Genomic DNA, 20,635 nt, shown 5'->3' with positions numbered 1-20,635 from the left:
GAAAGAAAAAAAAAAAAACCAAGCATCTGAAGACAGCACACTCCATGATTTCAAACTACAGAGTAGTGTGTTACACAACTATTATAATAAAAGCAGCAACAGAGAGATAACATCAAAACAAAGTAGTGAATGAGATGGGACAGAAAGGTCAGAAATACACTCCGGTTTATGGCCACCTAACTTTCAGCAAAGCCAGCAAATTAGCCCCGTGAGTAAGAGTTTCTTCAATAAATTGGGCTCAAGAGACTGGACTTTCATGTGTAGAAGAAATTGGACCTTTATCTCAGACCATGCACAAAATTGGCTCAAGGTGGGTTTAAAGACCTCGAAGTAATACCCAAAATTATGAAACTATTAGAACAAAATATGCAGAGAGCTCCATGACCTTCATCTGGGCAGTCATTGTTTTAGATCTCTATTTTTAGCAGATGGTTCCGTCGGTGGATTCTTGGCTGCCACTCTGTTTTTTCCGCACACCTTCCTATATAACCATCCCACCACTTCTGGTCTACCAAGGGTCTTCTGAGAAGCAAGCTCTCATCATGATCTGCCCGCGTGCAGCATTTAGCAGTCCCTTCTCGCTACTCTGGGCCAATTCTCTCTGGCTCTGCCTTTGGATGGGTACCTTACAGGGTGTCTTTCATCTGCTTCACTTTGGGTTCATTCCTGTCGGAATCCTTTGATCTACCTGAGTTTGATGTAGTGCGATTTTGATTGTTATTTCTCCAGATAAGCCGCTGTCTACCCCTTCCCTGTCTTCTTTTTCAGGGAGTTCTGTAATGCGTACATCCCTCCATGCCATGTTGTCTCACAGAGTACTCAACTTTCTTCTTTCTTAGGAAGTCCCCTGACTCAATAATTTCTAGTAACATGTCTTTATGTTTGCAGAATCTTTGTTCTCTGTGGTCTGATTTGCTGGGTAAACCCTTAAAGTGACTTCCCAGCTTCGCTGAGTTCTCCAGACCTAGTACTGTCTCTCTGTTTTGGCTTGTGTCTGTGTGTTCATCTTTAACTTGCTCACATAGCTTTTTTCCTCATGTTGCTTACTCATCTGTCTGTCTGTCTGTCCTCTTATAATCCCTGAGACTCTACCAGGATAATTGCTTTTATTTTTTTCAGGCCATCGCTCTCCATTCCTTTAGGATTATTGTCTAGAGATTTAACTAGAGGCTTCTCTCAGGACACAGTCTTCTGGCCTTTTAGTTGTTATAGTAAACTCTACATTTTAAAAAGAGGAAAACAACCAACAGGCAATAACAAGAAAAACCCACTCATCTTCCCAGACCTTAGAATATAGCATTTTATGGATGCAACAGAGTGATAAGTCCGTCTGCAGATCTTGGAACAGCTCAAACTTTGCCTGTGTTTGTATCTTCTCTGGCCTCCTGTAATTGTTCCCAGATAGATACAATATTTATGATTTTCTTTTTTTCAAGTAGTATAGCATTTCTTCCTCCCTCTGCTGTTGGTCTGCGGTACTGCAAATTTCTGACATTACAACCAGTCTACCCTTGGTCTGGGTAACTCCCCCAGGGTATCAGAACTGTGCTACTCCTCACTACTAGTCAAATATCATCAAAACCATTCAATCATGCAAGCCTGTATAGAATGCCAAAGTATTGCATTCCCTTCCCACTCTTGTAATGTCCCCCTAAATAATCCATAAGCTGGTACTTACTTCTGATTGTGCCAGGCTGTGGAAGCCTCCATTAGTGACAATGTCAGGTCTCTGAGCTCTGGATCAATCAGCATTTAAATTCTTCTTTCTTCAGTTCCTGACATCTATCCACATCCAAACGACATCAGCTCCCTAAGAGCTCTCCTGTCACTCTGGACCGATCAAATCCCTGCCTAGGCAACTCTTCTTAAAATCTGCAAAGTGCCCTTATGATTCCTTCTTCTTCCTCCCAAGGGAGATCTGAGCTGTGCTAACCTTGGGGGAAGGGATGTGGTACTTAAAATGAATGGGCTTTCTTACACAGGTTCATGTGGCTGCCCTTGCTTGAGTGATCTGGGTGCTGTGGCGTCCTAGCTGATCACAACCTTTCTCATTAAAGCTTTGTGGGCCACAGGTGGGTGTTAAGTCACTGCTTCTGAACAAGGACCAGGGCTTCATTTCCCTCCATCTTACTGTTGCAAATGTTTTTTAAATTGGGCTATATCATTTTAGACTCTATTGTCTTCACTCTGAATTTCACATTTTTTAAATTAATATTATTGTTGTTAGATATTTGCTTTATTTACATTTCAAATGTTATCCCCTTTCCTTTTTACCCATCCAAAAAACCCCATCCAATTACCCCTCCCCCTGCTTTCCAACCCCTCACCCCACTTTCCTACCCCTTACCCCCACTTTCCTACCCCTTACCCCCACTTTCCTGACTGGCATTCCCCTACACTGGGGCATCGAGCCTTCATAGGACCAATGGCCTCTCCTCTCATTGGTGTCTGAAAAGGCCATCCTCTGCTACATATGGAGCTGGAGGAATGGGTTCCTCCATGTATACTCTGGTTGGTGGTTTAGTCCCTGGAAGCTCTGGGGGTACTAATTGGTCCATATTATTATTCCTATATGGGGCTGCAAACCTCTAAACTCCTTGGGTTCTTTCCTAGCCTCTCCACTGGGAACCCTATGCTCAGTCTATTGGTTGGCTGTGAGCCATGGGTATTTGGTTTCCCCTTCTAAAAAGGATCAAAGTATCCACATTTTGGTCTTCCTTCTTCTTGAGTTTCATGTGGTGTGTGAATTATATCTTGGGTATTCCAAGCTTCTGGGCTAATATCACTTATCAGTGAGTTCATACCCTGTGTGTTCTTTTGTGATTGGGTTACCTCACTCAGGATGATATTTTCTAGTTCCATCCATTTGCCTAAGAATTTCATGAATTCATTGTTTCTAATTGCTGAGTAGTATTCCATTGTGTAAATATACCACATTTTCTGTATCCGTTCCTCTCTGTTGAGGGGCATCTGGGTTCTTTCCAGCTTCTGGCTATTATAAGTAAGGCTGCTATGAACATAGTCTCTGTGGTGACTAGTCAAGGAGGATACAGCCAGCAGTGCAAGGAACACAGGAGTGGCAGAGCAGCTGGGACAGGGCTCTTCCAGGCTCCATCTGAATTTCACATCTTTACTCAAGAAGCTAAAATAAATGGACTTAATTCTGAAGAGAAAGGGAAAAGATAAATGTTAGGGAGAGAAATGTAGTGTGTAATAGTCAAGACAAACATAGTCTTAATATTCAACTAAAGGCAAGAGGCCTTCGTTCTTGTTGCCTCTTTTGTCCAACTGAGTAAAGTAGCTTAAGAAAACACTTAAAGTTTATATATAGAATAAGGAGGTGGAGGGAGGGGGAAAGAGAGAATATGAACCTGAAAATAATAGCACGTGTGAGTATAGATATAGTGAGTAGCTTGTGGTTGTTTTATAACATACACATACAGCAAACCATCATTTTCAGCTCCTCAAATATATGCAGTGCGTCCTTATCAACTACATTTTAGTAAATAGGTAAGTATGGCTTATAAAGCAAAATAATGTCTCTCCTTTTGAATCCCCATAAAAGTGAATAAACTTTTTAAAATTGTTTTTAAATAATTTTAAATAATAATGATTTTCAAAGGGGGCTATGATAAATGCCTGGCAAAGTGGAGGCAGGTAAATATTGACTCCTAGGGATCTGACAGGCCTCAGACAGGCCTAGAGCCCCTCTAAACGACTGCATCTGAAGTAGACTCCACTGCACCCAGAGCACCGAATAAGCTACTGACTGACCGCTGCACGGCTGAGCAAGAAAACCGCGGGACTCTTTTTCCCAGGTGGCTATGCTCCCAACTGCAGTCAGGTGGCTTCAGACATCAGACATGACTCATCCATGTACTCCACAGGGGTCTCCGAGCCTTTTCCTCCAGTTCCACTCTGCACCCCGAAAGCTCACCTTTAGGGAGGTCAGCTGAGAACCCTTCTGTGTGGGGAGAGCAGACTTAGGAGAGAAATCTGCACAGGTAGATATGTGGAGCTCTTCCCTGTCAGATAACCAGATTGCTGCCCAGATGCTGCAGGGAATCTTGTAAGTGTGTGAATAGACTCTCTGCTCCAAAACAATAGAAGTGGTCATCCAAAAAGCACAGATATTTGAAGACAGGTTAAAATGAGATTATTAGAGGTAGATGAGAGAGTAGAGGGAGAGAGACTTACAGGGAAATACAACACATAAAGTTAAAAATACTGAAAATAAAAATATTGTAATGCTATCAAAGAAGAAAACAAGAGAAAATATATACCCAGGAAAGAAGACCATATTGCTGATTTTAAAATAACCAGAAATCTTGGAAATTAAATATGCTGGAACATACTTTAACACTCAAGAAAGATGGGCAGTCAAATAATGGAAATTTCCAAGGAAGAGACAGGAACACTAGAGAAAAAAAATGGGTAATTGGTTCATGATCCTTCATGTTCAACAGATTTCCTCCATGTTTTTTTTTTTTTGTTGTTGTTGTTTGTTTTTTTGGATTTGTTTTTTTTTGAGACAGGGTTTCTCTGTATAGTCCTGGCTGTCCTGGAACTCACTTTGTAGACCAGGCTGGCCTCGAACTCAGAAATCCGCCTGCCTCTGCCTCCCAGAGTGCTGGGATTACAGGCGTGCACTACCATTGCCCAGCTGATCTCCTCCATGTTAAGAGAGGAAAAACAGGAAGAATAAAAGTAAGGCAAAGCCAAAAGGTAGAACTGGAACATTCTGCAGGATGCAGGAATTGAAATGCCTCAGAAAAGGGCACACTCTGCCACAGCGTGGAATATCTGGGCACACAAAGAGGACACTACAGGTCAGCAGCAGCAAGCAAGGCGTGCTGAAGACTGCGCGCCAGTGGGCTTGGTACCTCATGGGCACAGTGGCAGACTGGGAGCAGGCAGGCCTGATGTGTCCAGTATTTTGTAATTATACTTTTCCTCTGTACCCATGTACAGTGTAACAGGATAAAGACATTTTTGGATCCAAACATTTTTAAGTTCAAAGTCTCAAAATTCTTCACGTACAGCTTGTTCCACAAACAGGAAATCTACAGAGTAGGAAAAGTGAGTTTCCTGGAAGTTCAGCTAGGAAGAGTGACTTAGATATGAGCTCAGTTCCCCAGGCTGGAGGGACACTGTGAAGCTTCCTCTTCAGGGCTGGGCAACAGATAAGAAGTTCTGATTTTCTGTTTAGGAATGTTGAACCACAGTTGCCTTGAGGGAACAGAAACTGAACCTGTTGATGAGGATGGACTGCTGAGGGCCCAGTTAGAGGATGATGACTGAATCCTCAGGTTGCAATTTGGGGGATATAGTGGAGAAGAAAAATCAGTCCTCTCCCTGTGTATGTAAGAATTAACTCCCTATCTTCTGGAACAGAAAGTCAGAATTCTAGCACACACAGATCAAGACAGTGCAGGAACTGTCCTCTATGATAAAACACTGAATTCGAAAGAAAGGTGTTTTCTGTGGGTGCCACTGAAGTGGAAACGGTAACTAAGACTCTTAGATAACCGCTAAGCTTTGAAGGGTTGTTGATTTATGTTTGGCCATCTTCTTACGCAAAGGAGATTGTTGTGGTATATTAAAGTACCAGGAAATAAAAAGCATCACTCTTAAAATGCAAGAAAATAAAAGTTAGTAAAAATGATATGCCTACAGTTAGTAGTTGATCTAAAGAAAATGATTTTTTCTACCTTTTGTGGGCCTATACATTCTCTGTTTCACCATAGAGGATTGAAGATTTCATAATAAATGTATATTACTGTTAAAATTTATAAATGTTTTACAGATACATGCACATGCACCCTTCTAGTTAAGAAAGGAGGATTATTATAGCTTAGCGCTATGTCAATTCTATGTTCTAATATTCATGAAGCATGTGTAAATTACCAGAGAGCACCCAGATCAGACCTGTGGTACTAGCAGGTGGCACTGTGCACAGGCTCCAGCCCCGGAGAGGTCTAGTAATGGTTGAACAGGACCTTACTATCAAGAACTGAAGACAGGAAAGAGAGGAGTCATCCCTTTTCAATGAATCCCAATCAAGTGACATGAACGAGTTGGAACTTTGAGTGCTAGGAGGAAAGGAAGATAATTGATTCCTTCAGAAGCAAAGGCCTGTGGTCAGTGGGTCACAGATTTTACTTTCACCAGGGATACCTACCCAAGCTGCTGGTAGTGTTAGAATTCCATTATCATCTTTGTCTCTGAGGCACAACTGGATATCTATTCGAGATGGGAGACTGGTATCTCAAATCTTGATCAAAAGGCCCCCAAAAGAGATGCTTCACTGTGGGCCTAGATGCAGAGGCATAATACAGCTTGTGCTAGTCCTGGTTGTTCTGGGATGATTACAGGAAGAGGCAGAGCGGGACCTGAGCTTCCATCTACACAGACCTCTCTTATTTCAGGATGAATAGGTTAACTCTTTGTTCTTCAGTAAGGACAAAGTTCATTTTCCTATTCATACACTAGGGAAGTCCGCAAGCCTTCAAAAAATGCCTAGAAAATAGGCACTTCTTGCACAAAATAGGGAGCTAGGGAATTTGGAAGTATCCCTGCCACTTCAGGTCTACACCAAAGCATGAAAGACCACAATTACTTGAGAGGAGCTTAATTGGACAGGCAGAGTGACAGCTCTCCTCTTATGGCCATGCCACCCAGAGCCTGCTTCTGAGGGGCATGCATTCCATGTGTGCTTTGCCCCTTACAGACCAACTAATCCTTTTACAGACGAGCTAATCCTTGCTGTCCTTTATTGTGCTTCTTAGGCCTCCCTCAGCTCACAGGCTGATCTTCAGAAGAAGAAGAGGCGGGCGCCAGCTCCTCCTCCACCACAGCCGCCACCACCAAGTCCTGTGGTCCCCAACCGCATGGAAGATAAGGAAGAGAACAGGAAGAGCACAGTGGGTGAGTGGGTGTGGCCTGCTCTGTGCATGTCTGGGATGCCTACTATAACACACTCTTGTTAACCCTGGCAGTGGCATTAACCAGAAAACAAGTATGCTAAAGAAAGTCTGACAGTGGCTAGCTCTGAATTGCCTTAGTATCTTATTTACCATGAGGAAGAAGTGGAGAACATGAGAGGATAGTGGGGAGGATGGATTGTGGTTAAAGAATGCAGAACCCCAGGAGAAAGTTACAAGTGGGACTCATGCGAGTGGCTGTGGCCCGGGTTGCTGACTGGAGGATGTCTGTAGAGGCTGTTTGAAAAGGCATTTGTCATGCGAAAGACATCTTAGGCCTCTCATGGTATATAGAATTTATAGCTTCCTAACATGAATGTCTGAAATCTGAAATTCTTCAACATCTGAAACCACTGGAACACCAACATGACACCACAAACCTGTACCATGGAACTTGGCTTTATGAACAAAATTATTTTAAAATTACATAAAATTACCTTCAGATTCTGTATATAAGGTATATATGAATTATAAATGAATTTTATATTTAGAATTGAGTTCCATTACCAAGATACCTCATCATGTTTATGTAAATGTTCTACAATTAGAAAAATATCTGAAATCCAAAACACCTCTGGTTCTGAGCATTTGAATGTCAGCCTGTAAGTTCCTATTTGAAAACAGTCCCCATTTATACCCTGCTGATACAGCTAACAAAGCACCCATGTTGAGAGTAAGAGAACTCAAAAGAACCAGGATACTGACACCCCTAAGCAAGGAGTAACCTGTGAGATCATTATCCCCCACCCTTGTGTGCTGTGGATCATGGGGGACAGCACTAAGGGCTGCACTTCCAAGATACGTGAGCCTCAGAGGGCTCGTTTTTATTTTAACATCTTTTAGTATCCACCATTTCACTATAGTAGGAATATAAGCAGCCCCTGCAGAGAAGGGATTAGAACTTTGCAGCATTGGATTCTCTGGTTAAAAGTTCCATCAGAGCCCTGTCTGAAGCCATGAGGTAGCCATGCCCATTTGTGGATTCAGACAGCCTGTTGTTTCCACATTGACTACGAGTCTTTGGCCCCACAGGGACAGTGCTCCCAATCATAAGTGGTTGCATTGTCAAGTTCTGAAATGTTGGCAAGGGTGACTTGGCTGTCGGTCACCAGTCTTTGCTTTAGTCAGTACTTTACTTATAATGCCTGGCATTTCATATCCTGAGAGTCAGTTATCTTAAGAAGTAACAATCTGTGTTTTATACCTGTTCTTCCCATTTCCCAGAGGAATATAATGTCAGAATTATATGGAAAGATAGCTCAGAGATAAAGGCTCCTGACACTAAGCCTCATTCCTGAGTTTGATCCTGGGAACCTATGAAGAGAACATCCACAGGTTATCCTCTGACATCCACAAGAAAGTAATGCCCAGACCCATACTCGTGCATGTAAATACACATACACTAAACAAATAAACAAATGTGTAAATACACCTGTATTAAATGAATAAATAACAAATAAATAGAACAAGAAGGTTCATTTAAAGAAGCGTTCTTTAAAAGAGTAGAAAAACACAATAAACAATTACCAGTTCATTTGAGTGGTACTATTTTGTTTCATGATGAGAGTCCTTTCCTCCCTTCAAGCTCTTCTCCTCCTTTTTATGAATAAACACCTTAATTTTAAGGGAGAAATTGTGGAAACATTTTTGTAAGTGCCTACTCTCAGTATCATGTGCATTTGTTAAGTCAGCTTCCAAACCCAACATCCCATTTCCAATCAATGGGAAGGACCAAAGCCTCATATTCCCCTGAACACGGGCCCATGCTGGCCATGAGATCAGCTGGTGGTCACAGATGCCAGCAGAGATGTGAGACATACGTCTAAAACTGAAGACTACTAACATCCCTTCATTGAGAGATATTGCAGAGAGAAGATGTAGACGGTGGCAGTTTGCCATACTTCCTCCTCCCCGGTCCAAAACTTGTTTGTGGGGACAAGAAAAGCTGGAGTCCCTTTCTTTCTAAGAATGATGTTGCCCTTGGAGGCAGGAGCTGATAGACAAGGCCTTGCAGTTACTGCTAGGTAAATGGCTTTTATATTGGGTCTGACCGGCCTAATGCAGAGGGAACTGGAATTTGACATTGGGTCTGGCTGGTTTGGTGCAGACTGAGGCTGGATTTGGAATTGAACTTGGCTGCCTTGGTATTTGATTTGGTATTGAATGTGATTTGTTTAGTATTAGATCTGGTATTGGGGCATGACCACTTTTGGTATAAAAGTTGATGTTGTATAGATATGCTTTGTTGATGGATTTGGTATTGGATATGGCTGGTTTGGTGCTGAGTGGTGTGGGGTATGGTGTTGAGTGTGACTGGTTTTGTGTCTGATGGGCAATAGCAGTACACCCTTGGTTAAAAGATAGGACATCCTTTGGCTTAACCTTTGAATCCTTCCCATGTAGGTGTTGGACGTCAGGTGCCACAAAAGCCTCCCAGAGGCACAGCTCGGGGCCCACCCCAGTTAGTGCTCCCCCCGCCCCCACCCTACCCTCCTCCTGACACAGATGTGACAGAGCCTGTCACCTTTCCTGGGGAAGGCGCTGGTTCCGAGACCTCAGAGCTGAGACCCAAACGTACGTGCCTCTTGTTTCCATTGCAGCTGTATGTTGGCCATCTGTCTTTGTGGTCGCTACTGGTACAAATCTGTGTTCACACATTCCCTTCTTGCTTTTGGACATCTGTACCTTTCCTTTCCAAATGCTCAATGCAATGCATCTAGCTCCACAGAGAAGACACTGTGACTGTCACACAGTGACCTGTAAGAACGACGTAGTCAGTCAGTTGTTCCTACTGCCGTTAGCCTTCAGCTGAAGCTGTGCTCATGGATATATAGTCAGCGAGAATCTGATGCTCTTGGTGTTGGGACTTTTTTAAGAATATATGAACAGAGTCTGAGGGAAGAACCATCCGGAAACTACCCCAACTAGTGATCCATCCCCTATACAGTTACAAAACCCAGACACTATTATCGATGCCCACAAGGACTTAGTGACCGGAGCTGGATAAAGCTGTCAACTGGGAGGCTCTGCTAGTGCATGACAGATACAGAGGGGGACACACTCTCAGTCAGCCATTGAACTTAGCACAGGGCCCCCAGTGGGGGAAATAGAGAACGGACCCAAGGAGCTGAAAGGGTTTGCAGCACCAGAGGAAGAACAACAATATGAGCCGCCCAGTACTCCCAGAGCTCCCAGGGACAAAACCATCAACCAAAGAGTACACATGGTGTTACCCATGGCTCCAGACGCATAGGCAGCAGAGGATGGCCTTGTTAGACATCAACAGGAGGAGAGGCCCTTGGTCCTGGAAAGGCTCAATGCTGTAGTGTAAGAGAATACTGGGACAGGGAAGTGGGAGAGGGTTGATTGGGGAACAGGGGGAGGAAGGGGAGAGGCGTTATGAGACTTTGGGGGTGGCGGACCAGGAAAGGGGACATTTGAAATGTAAATGAATAATATGTCTAAGAAAAAAAGAATGTATACAGATAGCAACAGCCTCTGGCAGAACAAACTTTGCCAGTCTGCTGATACATATCAGGGTAGTTGGTGTCCAGGAACTACAGGGACAACATTTGTAAGTCAGCTTTGAACCTCATGGCCAGTGGTTAGGCATTGGAATGCTTCTTTGTAGTCAAAGAAACTGGGTCAGCCAATGAAGAAACAGCTTTAGTCTAGCCTTAGCCAGAACTGATGTTCTGATTTGCATTTGCTTCTCCCCATGCTCTGTCTTTCCTCAAAGTCTCTTGGGATTCTTTTTTGGATGTTAATAAGTATGTATAGCATTCCTAGTTTGAGATAGGTAAGAGCTCTACAAGCCATTCATGTTTGGAAGGCATCACCTTTATGTCAGACTTGTGACAGTGCTTCTTCTTACAAAGCAGGCATAGAGCATGGACCCTATCGGTATAGTGTCACACTGAGGTAGCACAGTTAGCAGTATCTGAATAATCATGCACTGTAGAAGTCCATGCTTTTCCACCATTACATTTGCCTTTTACTGTCTTTAAAAATAGTTACCTACCCACTAACTTATCTCCTTTCTTTGGGCAAAATAATGGTGACTCAGTTTTACCATTTTCTTCAAATAGTTCTTCTTTCTTTCAGTTATTTTTATCCTCTTTATATTGAGCATGTTTCTTTTTGCAAATGAATTGTTATAAGGCATTTGATATTTAAGAATCAACAAAATTGCAGGAAAGATGACTCAGTGGTTAAAAGCAAGTTTTGTTCTTGCAGAGGACCTAGGTTCAGTTTCCAGCACATACATCATGACTCACAATCATCAGATGCTTTCTTCTGACCTCTGTGGGCACCAGACATGCACATAGTGCACATACATATATGCAGAATACTACGAATACACATGAAAATAAAAATAAATCTTTTTTATTTTTTGGTTTTTTGAGACAGTGTTTCTCTGGGTAGCCCTGGCTGTCCTGGAACTCACTCTGTAGTCCAGGCTGGCCTCGAACTCAGAAATCCCGCCTGCCTCTGCCTCCCAGAGTGCTGGGATTAAAGGCGTGTGCCACCACCACCGGGCAAATAAATCTTTAAAGAAGAATCAACTTGATATCTGTCAATAAAATACTAGCTTTGTTGTCTCAAACCACTGTGCCATCTCTGAAGAGAGGAATATTTCAGGCCCCTCACACCAAGGCACATGGTGATTTGAGAGGCCACCTCTATGACTATTATTGTCACTCACAGCGCCACCAGTGGGGACAAGTGAATAGGACTGGCTGAGTGAGCAGGGTAAAGCTCACTTTATGAAGAGAAGACAGCAACAAGATCTACAGTGGCAGGTGTGCAGTGGTCTACAGAGGGTGGAAGAGCCAGGTAAAGGCCGAAACCATCTCCCCAACTTGCCTTTCTGCAAACCCGGGAGACAGGTTGGGGCTGTAGGGAGAATCCCAGCCTGCCCTGAGAATGCCTGAGTGCTCTGAAGGATATGGAATAAAGCAGCAGACAGTTATGAGACTTGATTTCCTATTGCCTTGGGGCTCAGTTTCTCATCCTGTGGTAACTGCTGTGTGCCTTTGAGTTTCCTTCTCCAGATATGACATTTCTTAGCCCTCCACAGCATCACCTTCCTTCCATCCTCCCCTGCCACAAGGACACGTGTCATCGAGTAGGCCTAGACAGAGGCCCCAGAAGCCATTTAGATGAGCCAGCAAATGCCGTTTTGTTCGGTCTCCCTTGGCTCCTGCAATCCAGTCCAGTCCCTGAGTCCACTCCTCTCTCCTGTGCGTGCACCAGAATCTTAAGTATTCAGTGAAAAGCCGACATGTTGCCTAATTAGCAGAGCTGGCTTGTCAGTTGCTTACAACATTGAAAATGAATCACCTGCCCAATCAGGCAGACTATAACTTGCCCTTTTTTAAATTCAGGATTTAAAAAGTAGTTAGAAGAAAATGAGATGTTTATATTCTTACATTTCTTTCCATAAAGCAGAAATCTAGTTACTCCTCTAACCTTGTCTCAGGAAAGGCAAAAGTGGTAGGCACATAAAGTATCATATGCGTCTCTCCGGCTCTCCTAATCAGACTTCTGGCTGCTTGAGATGACATGAATTCTCGGTAGAGATATTTTCATCCTAGCTCCAAGCTCTTATGTATCTCTTCCTGCTGTCTTTTTTAAAATGTCATTTCTTATAAAGAAATTTCCATGCTCTCAGTGGGATCTTGAGTATCTCACACATGAAATCTCATATAGACTCCACCTCAGCTCTGCTATGGGAGGTAATTAAGCCTGAATTCCCTATGTAGTGCAATCTTGCTACAGGACCTCAGCCGTCTCTGTCTTGCTTTGTTCACCAAATAGTCTTTCTCACACTGAGCTGAAATCGTCCATGGGACACTGGCTTTTGCATACACATTATGATTTGTACAACAGATCTATTTACCATGCAGTTGTTCATCTTTCTTGGAAATAGTAAGCTCAACCAACCTTCCTACGTTTGAGAAGTAATGGATTTATACACAGATGTGGATGGCACAGAGTGGGTTCTCAGAAATCTGTGCTGTTTTAATCACTCCCACTCTACTTTTCTGTTTCACCCATTCCCTCCCTAGCTTTTGTAAATACTTGGTTCCTGGCCAGGAAACCACACTTACCTATAATGGGGAAAAACAGAAAGAAATAATCTATGTGTATACTCTTGTGTAGATTTGAGACTTTTGAACATATTGGGCTGAAGGGCTCAGAAGGCAGAGAACATAGCCATACGTGTGTGAGCTGTGATTTAAGAGTCCACGTGTCACCGCCTGTTCTCAACCAACTTGGATGGTTCCAGCCTAGATACAGGTTAATATGAACTCTCTACACTTCCAGCTTGCCAAGCGGGCTGCATTATCTGTGTCCACCCTGCCATTTCTGAACAAGCCTACTGTCTTTCTGGCGTGATGTTCTCTAGCCCTTTGCTTGCCCTGCATTACAGAGGTACATGCCTAAGGCAGTTGAAGGCTGTTGTCTTACTTATGGTTTTGTTCATCTGTAAACTTGATTCTTGATGTAGTGAAACATCACTCTACCATTCAGCTTTGCTATACTGAGATCTGCTTGAAGCTAGACAGAATTCAGCAACACCATCCTAACTCTGCCTTAGAATATCCTCAGGGAGCCAACATTGTGTCAAAGATCTGTGGCCATTTTACTTAAGAAATATTGAAAATCTCAATGGAGTTCAGTATACCTTTTCTGCTTGCTTCTTTATTCTTTTGCTGGATCTAGTCCTTCAAATGTGGTGAGTACCTCTAAAATAGTTCCCAACGATATCCTCCTTTTCCTTTGCTTACCCCAGTGATGCCTAATAAAGAAAATATGGCAAAGTAGTCATGAGACCCTTATCATTTCTGAGAATAGCATAGAGGATGGCTGTGGCTTTAAGCTTAGACTTACTCCTTTCTTCTGGAGATGCCTGGATGCCATATATGAGCTGTTTTCATCAGACTTTGTTGTAATGGACTAGCACCCTATGTCCACTGAGCACAAGACTAGATCCTCCCAGCACCCCATCTGGTTAATGTGAAAGAAGACCTCTCAGCAGTAGAGTTCACACATCATGGATCCCTTGACTGCATCTTGTGGGAGACCTTATACCACAGTCATCTGGCTAAATATGCCTGGTTTCCAGGCCTACTGCAAAACTTTGAAATAAGACCTTTCTGTTTCACCCATTCCCTCCCTAGCTTTTGTAAATACTTGGTCCCTGGCCATGAAACCACACTTACCTATAATGGGGAAAAACAGAAAGAAATGATCTATGTGTATACTCTTGCACAGATGTGAGACTTTTGAATTAGGGTTAAGGGCTCATAAGGCAGAGAACATAGCCATACGTGTGTGAGCTGTTGTAATGGGCTTGAAATGTCTTTGAAATAAGACATGCCATTGCTTTAAGATTGTGTGTATTCGTGCAGTTCATTTGGTAGCAATAGATAACTAATTCTGGTGATAAATAAGTGAGACCTGTCTTCATAAGCTGCTGTCTCCAATGAGGGATTGTCATTTCACAGAGCAGGGATGGCAGAAATGGGTTCAAACTGGTTACCAGAGGTCCAGGTCTGATTTCCTTCTTAGGTTTCAAGCAAGAGGCACGTGGTTCTTTCATAGGTCACATCTAGACACTAGATGCTTCAGAGAGAGAAGATTGTCTCTTCTAATAATTCTGTAAGAAGAAGGAAACTCATTTAAAAGTATCTCCATGTCTCATTGATCACATTGGGTAATACATTGGCCTAACACCTGATATGAATGACATCACCTTAAATGAACCAGGTCCATCCAGACAGTGGCGTTGGAACCAGCTCTCCTTAAGAGATAATGAAGTTGATGTGCAGCACTCTGGTACCATGGTTGATATTGTGTACACAGCTAAACCTTCAGTTTCCTTGTTATCTGAAAAGCATAAGAAAGTCTGTGAGCAGGTGTAAGAAGTGTCCATTGGGAAAGGACGTATGTAAGAGTAGACTCAAAGACAGTAGATCCAAGCAAGTGAACACCAAAAATCACCAGGGAACAGCCCTTCTTGAGAAGGAACCATGTCACCCTAGACGAGTCACCTCACTCAGACTTTGTGCCTACCCATATCTCTCATTTTTTGCTTTCACCGAGCAGAGGAAATACTGGTAGAGCTCCAAGCATCAGAATATATCCATCCTTCCTCACCTGCACTAATCTGTTCCATAGATTCAGCTACCATTATCTAAATGAAGTACAAAGTTCCAGACACAGTACATATACCTTAAATTACAGATTCTCCTAAACCGTGTGATGAAATGTCATACCATCCATCTTTGTCCTGCCCAGGACCTGTATCATGTCCCTTTTTCCCTGTATTCACACTGTTGCCACTGTTAGTGTTACTTGGTAGCATCTCCATTTTAAGATTGACTGTAGGAATACAGCATCCATGTTCAAGTAATCTTTATTTACTTTAATAATGGCCCCAAAATATGAGAGGAGTGGTGCGAATAATTTAGACATGCTTCCTTTAAATGGAGGAAAAGAAAATCACATGTCAAACTTGCTAAGATCTATGGTAAAAAATTAAATACAACACACACACACATATGTACACATATGTCTATGTCTGTGAATAGTTGTAAGTATTTAATTATTCTCAGAACTTTCTGTCATCCAGTGGGGAATTTAGAACACCTTGTTTGTGGCTGGAGAAGACTATTGTACATCTACTTAGTATCCAGAGACTAAAGAGTTTGGCTTCTAGATAATCTTGATAGTAAGAAGATAGAAAAGAAGTGCTGGTGAAGTTGTGTATCTAACTCATAAATCCTAAGAATGTTAGGTGTTTAAAATTACTTCCTGATTTAGAAAACCTTCTTTCATATTCCCAAGTAAATTAACTATAGTCAAAGCACAGCCTTTAAAAAGCCAACAGAAGGCAGATGTGACGTCTCCTACGCCTGAGAATAAGCTCTTCCTTCTGCCAGCCATTGCCCAACCTACCTAGAGTTAAGCTTCCTTTTCTATGAGCTGTGAAGTCAGCCCCTTCATGGTCAAAACTTCCTGCAGAGATGAATGCCATAGATGATGAAGAAGAGTGGTTAAGCTTGGTCGCCTCCCAAAGCCTCCTGTTACCAAATGTGTCTTCAACATGACTGTGTGTGAATGGTTCGTAACATGATTTTAAGAGCAGGAGACTAATAGCTCTCTGCTCTGTATTCTTTAATCTTATTCATATTAATAAGCTTTCATATTTCCCATTAGATATCTACTTACACATGCAAGTGCTTTCTATGCATGTCTAAGCCATTAATACTGTGTGCATTTGGATTTTGCTTCCTAGCTTTCTAACCAGCTTCCATTCTGCCAGCATTTGAATCTGCTCTAATGAATCACTTTTGTAGAGCCATCCCATGAGTTGCACTAAACTGTTTGTTTTCAGGATTTACAGTACAATCATAATTGGGCTATTAATGGCTCATCAGTTACATATTCCATTTAGAAGACCCTGGGGATTTGCAGATAGAACACATGGAGCTCATACTGAAGCATTGCTTTAAATTTTTTTAATTAAATTATCCAATGACTATCATTTTCTTACATATTTTCTGTATGTACTTTGAGGAAATAAGTCTTTCTCTGGATATATGATTACAAGAGAATTGGCAAAGAATTATAATGGGCATAGAAAAAATGAGGTCATTTTCTCCTGTTCTCAGCAGTAGCAATCACCATAGTGTTATTTCTAGTGTTCTGATTTTAAATTGTGATCACTTCTGGCTCTTTTGGTTATTAAGATCATGTGTAGAATCCTCTTTTAAATTTGAGTAGAAACCCTATTCTAAAACATGTTAAGGGAATTCTAAACCAGGGGGAAAGGATCAGAGAGAACAATTAGCATTTTGAATTAAAAGTTGGTAATTTGAGTTTGATTGATGCAAAATGAACAATAATAATTCATACTTCAGGCAAGTGACTCAGCAGAGATGCTAAGAACAGAGATTTTGAGCACACCCTGGCAGTTTACAGATGCCTGCATGTGATCTAACTGCACCCTGAGAGCAAATGCTCACAAAGGGCTCCTGCCTGGTGACAACTAGAGCCTGAACAGAGAGCCTGAAGCTTGTGAGATGAGGCAGCATTTTGGCAGATGCCCTTACATTTGGGTCAGTGTTCCCAAGTCACCTAATCTCTTGTTCTAAAATTCAGGACCCACCCCCATTTAAATATGTCTGCTTTTTAAAACAAACCTATGAATTGCAAAGCTCCTTGAAGTCTGCAGCTGGGTAGAGATGAGAGCAGCAAGCACAGCGACGTTCACTTGCCCTGGTCTCCTATTGATTTGTTATGTTCCTAGTCATGGCAAGGGAGCTGTCTGCACAGCTGCTCCTGCTGCCATGGGAAAAGGCAGAGCATCCAGGAAAACAGGAAATGGATTGTGAGCGAATAGCCTTTTCCATAAAACAGCAGGAAAGCATTGCCTGTGGGAGCAGAGTCTGTCCCTGACTAGATCTTCAGCTTGTTATTTTTGTACGTTGGGCATTATTATCTGACACCCCCCTCCAGAACTAATATTGGATGCTCTTTAAAATAGAAGTAAGGAAAACCACAGTCTGTGCAGCCTGTGTAGAGCACGGAAGAGAAAAGGAAATTTGGGAACGTAATCCTTCTTGCTAATTATTTTTAGCACCTCATGTCCCTGACTTGAAAGAGATTTAAAGAATTTAGTGACAATGCAATGGATTCGACCTGTACCAGCTCATGAAGGCAGATTACTCAAAGTTCAAGAAACCCATAAGCCACTTACTAATAGAATTATTGATTACAAGTGTTAAGAGTGAATTTTTTCATCTTTTATTAATTATTTGAGAATTTCATACAATGCTGTTTGATCATATTCTTCTCCTCCCTTAACTCCTCTCAACTCTTCTCCTTTCCTTACCTACCAAATTTGTGTCTTCTTGTTGTTGTTTTTTAAACCCACCAAGTACGGTCTATATTGGCCATATATATAGTCTTAGATGTATAGCCTTTTGTTGGGGTGTAGTTGCCCTCCTAGAGGTTACACCTTTAAGAAGACTGACTCTCCCTCTCCTGGCAATTGCCAATAGCTCCTTAGCTAGGAGCAGGACTTCATGCCCACTTCTAGCCTCTCCATGCTAAGATGTGGTCTGGCTTAATCTTGCACAGATTTCGTGCATGCAGTCACAACCACTGTGAGCTCATATATACAACTGTCCTACTGTGTCTAGAAAAGATTTTTTTAGAGATCTATAACTCTGACTCTTAAAGTCTCTTATTCCTTCTTCTACTGTGATCCTTGAGTTTTCAGAGGAAACAAGGTACAGATGTTCCATTTAGGGCTGAGGATTTAAAGCAAGGGAAGATAGAACACTGGACCATAAAAGGCTAGGGGGGAATAATGGACAGGAAGAAATAAATAGGTTGAGGAAAGTAAGGACGGGGTAGAGGAGGGAATATAGGGATGGAGAGCAATACTAAAGATATTTTAGTAAAGTCATATGAAACCTACTACTTCTTAAAATGTGCACACACACAAATATAATGGCTTTAAGTGTTACCGGGCATTGCTGCCCTGTAACAGAGCAGCAATGTAATTGTTAGACACCATATGCTTACAAATAAAAAGCTTAGTGCCATGTATGGGTTACCACTCTTGGAGTTATTGGAAAACGAGGTCCCAAAGGCCCTCAGGTAATAGTAATATTATCAGTGTTCTTGGTTACCCTCAGAACTTTCTGGTAAGAACCTTTCCTTGCAGACATCACAAACTAAAGTTATAGAACATGGAAAAAATCAAACTGGTACTCACCTCAAAGCCTCATCCTTTCCCACTAGCTTTTAATCATTCTAGAAAATGCACTATGGATGCTACCAGGGCAGAAAAGTAATTATCAGTCTTAGCCAGCTGTGACTCAGGCAAGCCACAGTAATAATTGACATGATAATCCGTGCAGAGGTGGCACAAATATTACGGGAGTAACCAACCATTTTCTGATTTGGATTTAAGGCTTGCTTCACATGATGAAATCCATACCTGGCACCATTATTGAGAGCCTATGGCCAGCTAGCTCCTAAGTCCTAGGAAAGAACATAGTGAAGAATCAGTATAGTATTAAACCAACTCATCATGATGTATTGTTAAACAATAAGTTAGTTTATCTCTCAGCTCTAATCATGGAAGGTTCTTTTTGCTATAAAGGGTGATTAAGACAGGGGTGTACATTTGTGAAGGTACAAAGAATAAAAAAAATGAAATTATATAATCTGACTGCTATAAATTAAGGAATTTAGCAAAAATTAATGAAAGCAATCTGTAAGAATCAATTGGTTATACTAAACTTATAAAAAGTAGTATTATATATTTTGCTTCTTATAAATATTGTGCTTCCTATCCTTAGTTCAATAATACTTAAAATCATTTATACTTTTCTTTCTGTATAGCTGGTTACTATTTACCATCATAGCATTACAAAGAAATTCCAAATGTAAATAAAATAGAGAAAAGGAGTAAAATTTTCATGAAACCTAGAGACAGGTTTATATTTTTCCACAAATTAGTAAAGCACTGTGGTGACTAAAATATTTATACCCTTAGTGTCTTAAATCTTTACCTTGTAGCACGACTCAAGTTAGAAATAAAACTTTTTAAACATGAAATGTTTTGGGAACTTCTTTCTGGATTACATAAATTTAAGTCCTTCTAAGAAATACAGAATGGACATGCTAGTTTTTCAGGGATGCTGAAAAGAACATTAAGTACCATTGCTTCCTTTTATTAGTTAAAAGTAAATGCAGTCTATGCTTCTAGCATTTTGTCTGTCTTAGGGAGCTATGTGTGATAATATAAATTCTAAGTCCTTTATTTCAGTCCCTAACCAAAGGGCCTTAAAACTTCAAACTACTCCCTGTAGAAGTCCTTTCTATTAAAGGTCAGTCTTGCCCTAGAGGAAACAGATGCTCAAGATCCAAACATTGGACTCCAACATACAGTCATGCCTCATGTCTATCTCCAACTCAATGAACTCTCACTTCTGAATTTATGCTCGGGCTCTTCCCAGTATCACCAGCATCCAAAAGGAATATTTAAACATGAGAACATTATAAAGCAAGGCCAACCTTTTTTTTTCACTAGTTATACAAGTAGTTTGGACATTTTTACAAGTAGTCCTACTTCTAACTGAAGAGCTATTAGCAGTTTACAAAGAGCTGCTGTGAGTTGGGAAATCAGTTTCTTCGGGCCCCCCAAGAGGGTATTCATGCCCCCAACAGATGGCCCTATACCCATGTCCATAATGGAAGTACTAAGTGAACCCAATGGATATTTTAAGAGCATACATGAAGTTGAGAACAAGAAGTGGTAGGGTAATAGAATGGAGTTGAGAAGGATGAACTAGGGAGGGTATATTTGGTCAAAACTCATTATATACATGTATGAAATTCTCAAACGATAAAACACTAAAATAAATGAGGTAGGAAATGACTTTTTTCTTCCAACTAATAGGTGTTATTGCTTATTTATTTGGTAAGCTGAAAGACCTACAGTGAGTGCAATGACAGTTATAACACATTTTTCACCGGAGACAGAATTCTATTGCCGGATCAATAGACCTGTTTAACAACAGAGCTGGAAAAGACTAAAAAAAGCAATGCTGACGTCAATTGGC

General features: G+C 41.5%; 1 protein-coding gene across 4 annotated transcripts in view; it reads left to right on the top strand.

Annotated features, from left to right (window-relative positions):
• The window catches only part of Cobl (cordon-bleu WH2 repeat protein), a 230,842-nt gene that overhangs the window by 151,465 nt on the left and 58,742 nt on the right, over positions 1-20,635 (top strand). For 2 of the 4 annotated variants that reach the window (XM_052198906.1, XM_052198905.1), the window contains 2 exons: positions 6,789-6,927; positions 9,387-9,557. In XM_052198906.1, coding sequence (XP_052054866.1) covers positions 6,789-6,927; positions 9,387-9,557 — 310 coding nt within the window. The remainder of the gene's footprint in view (positions 1-6,788; positions 6,928-9,386; positions 9,558-20,635) is intronic. The other 2 variants (XM_052198908.1, XM_052198907.1) reach the window with 1 other exon arrangement.

Source organism: Apodemus sylvaticus, chromosome 11, assembly GCF_947179515.1.
Source record: "Apodemus sylvaticus chromosome 11, mApoSyl1.1, whole genome shotgun sequence".
Lineage (NCBI taxonomy): Eukaryota > Metazoa > Chordata > Mammalia > Rodentia > Muridae > Apodemus > Apodemus sylvaticus.
Note: the sequence above shows the minus strand (reverse complement) of the source record. Positions and strands in the feature narration are given on the sequence as shown.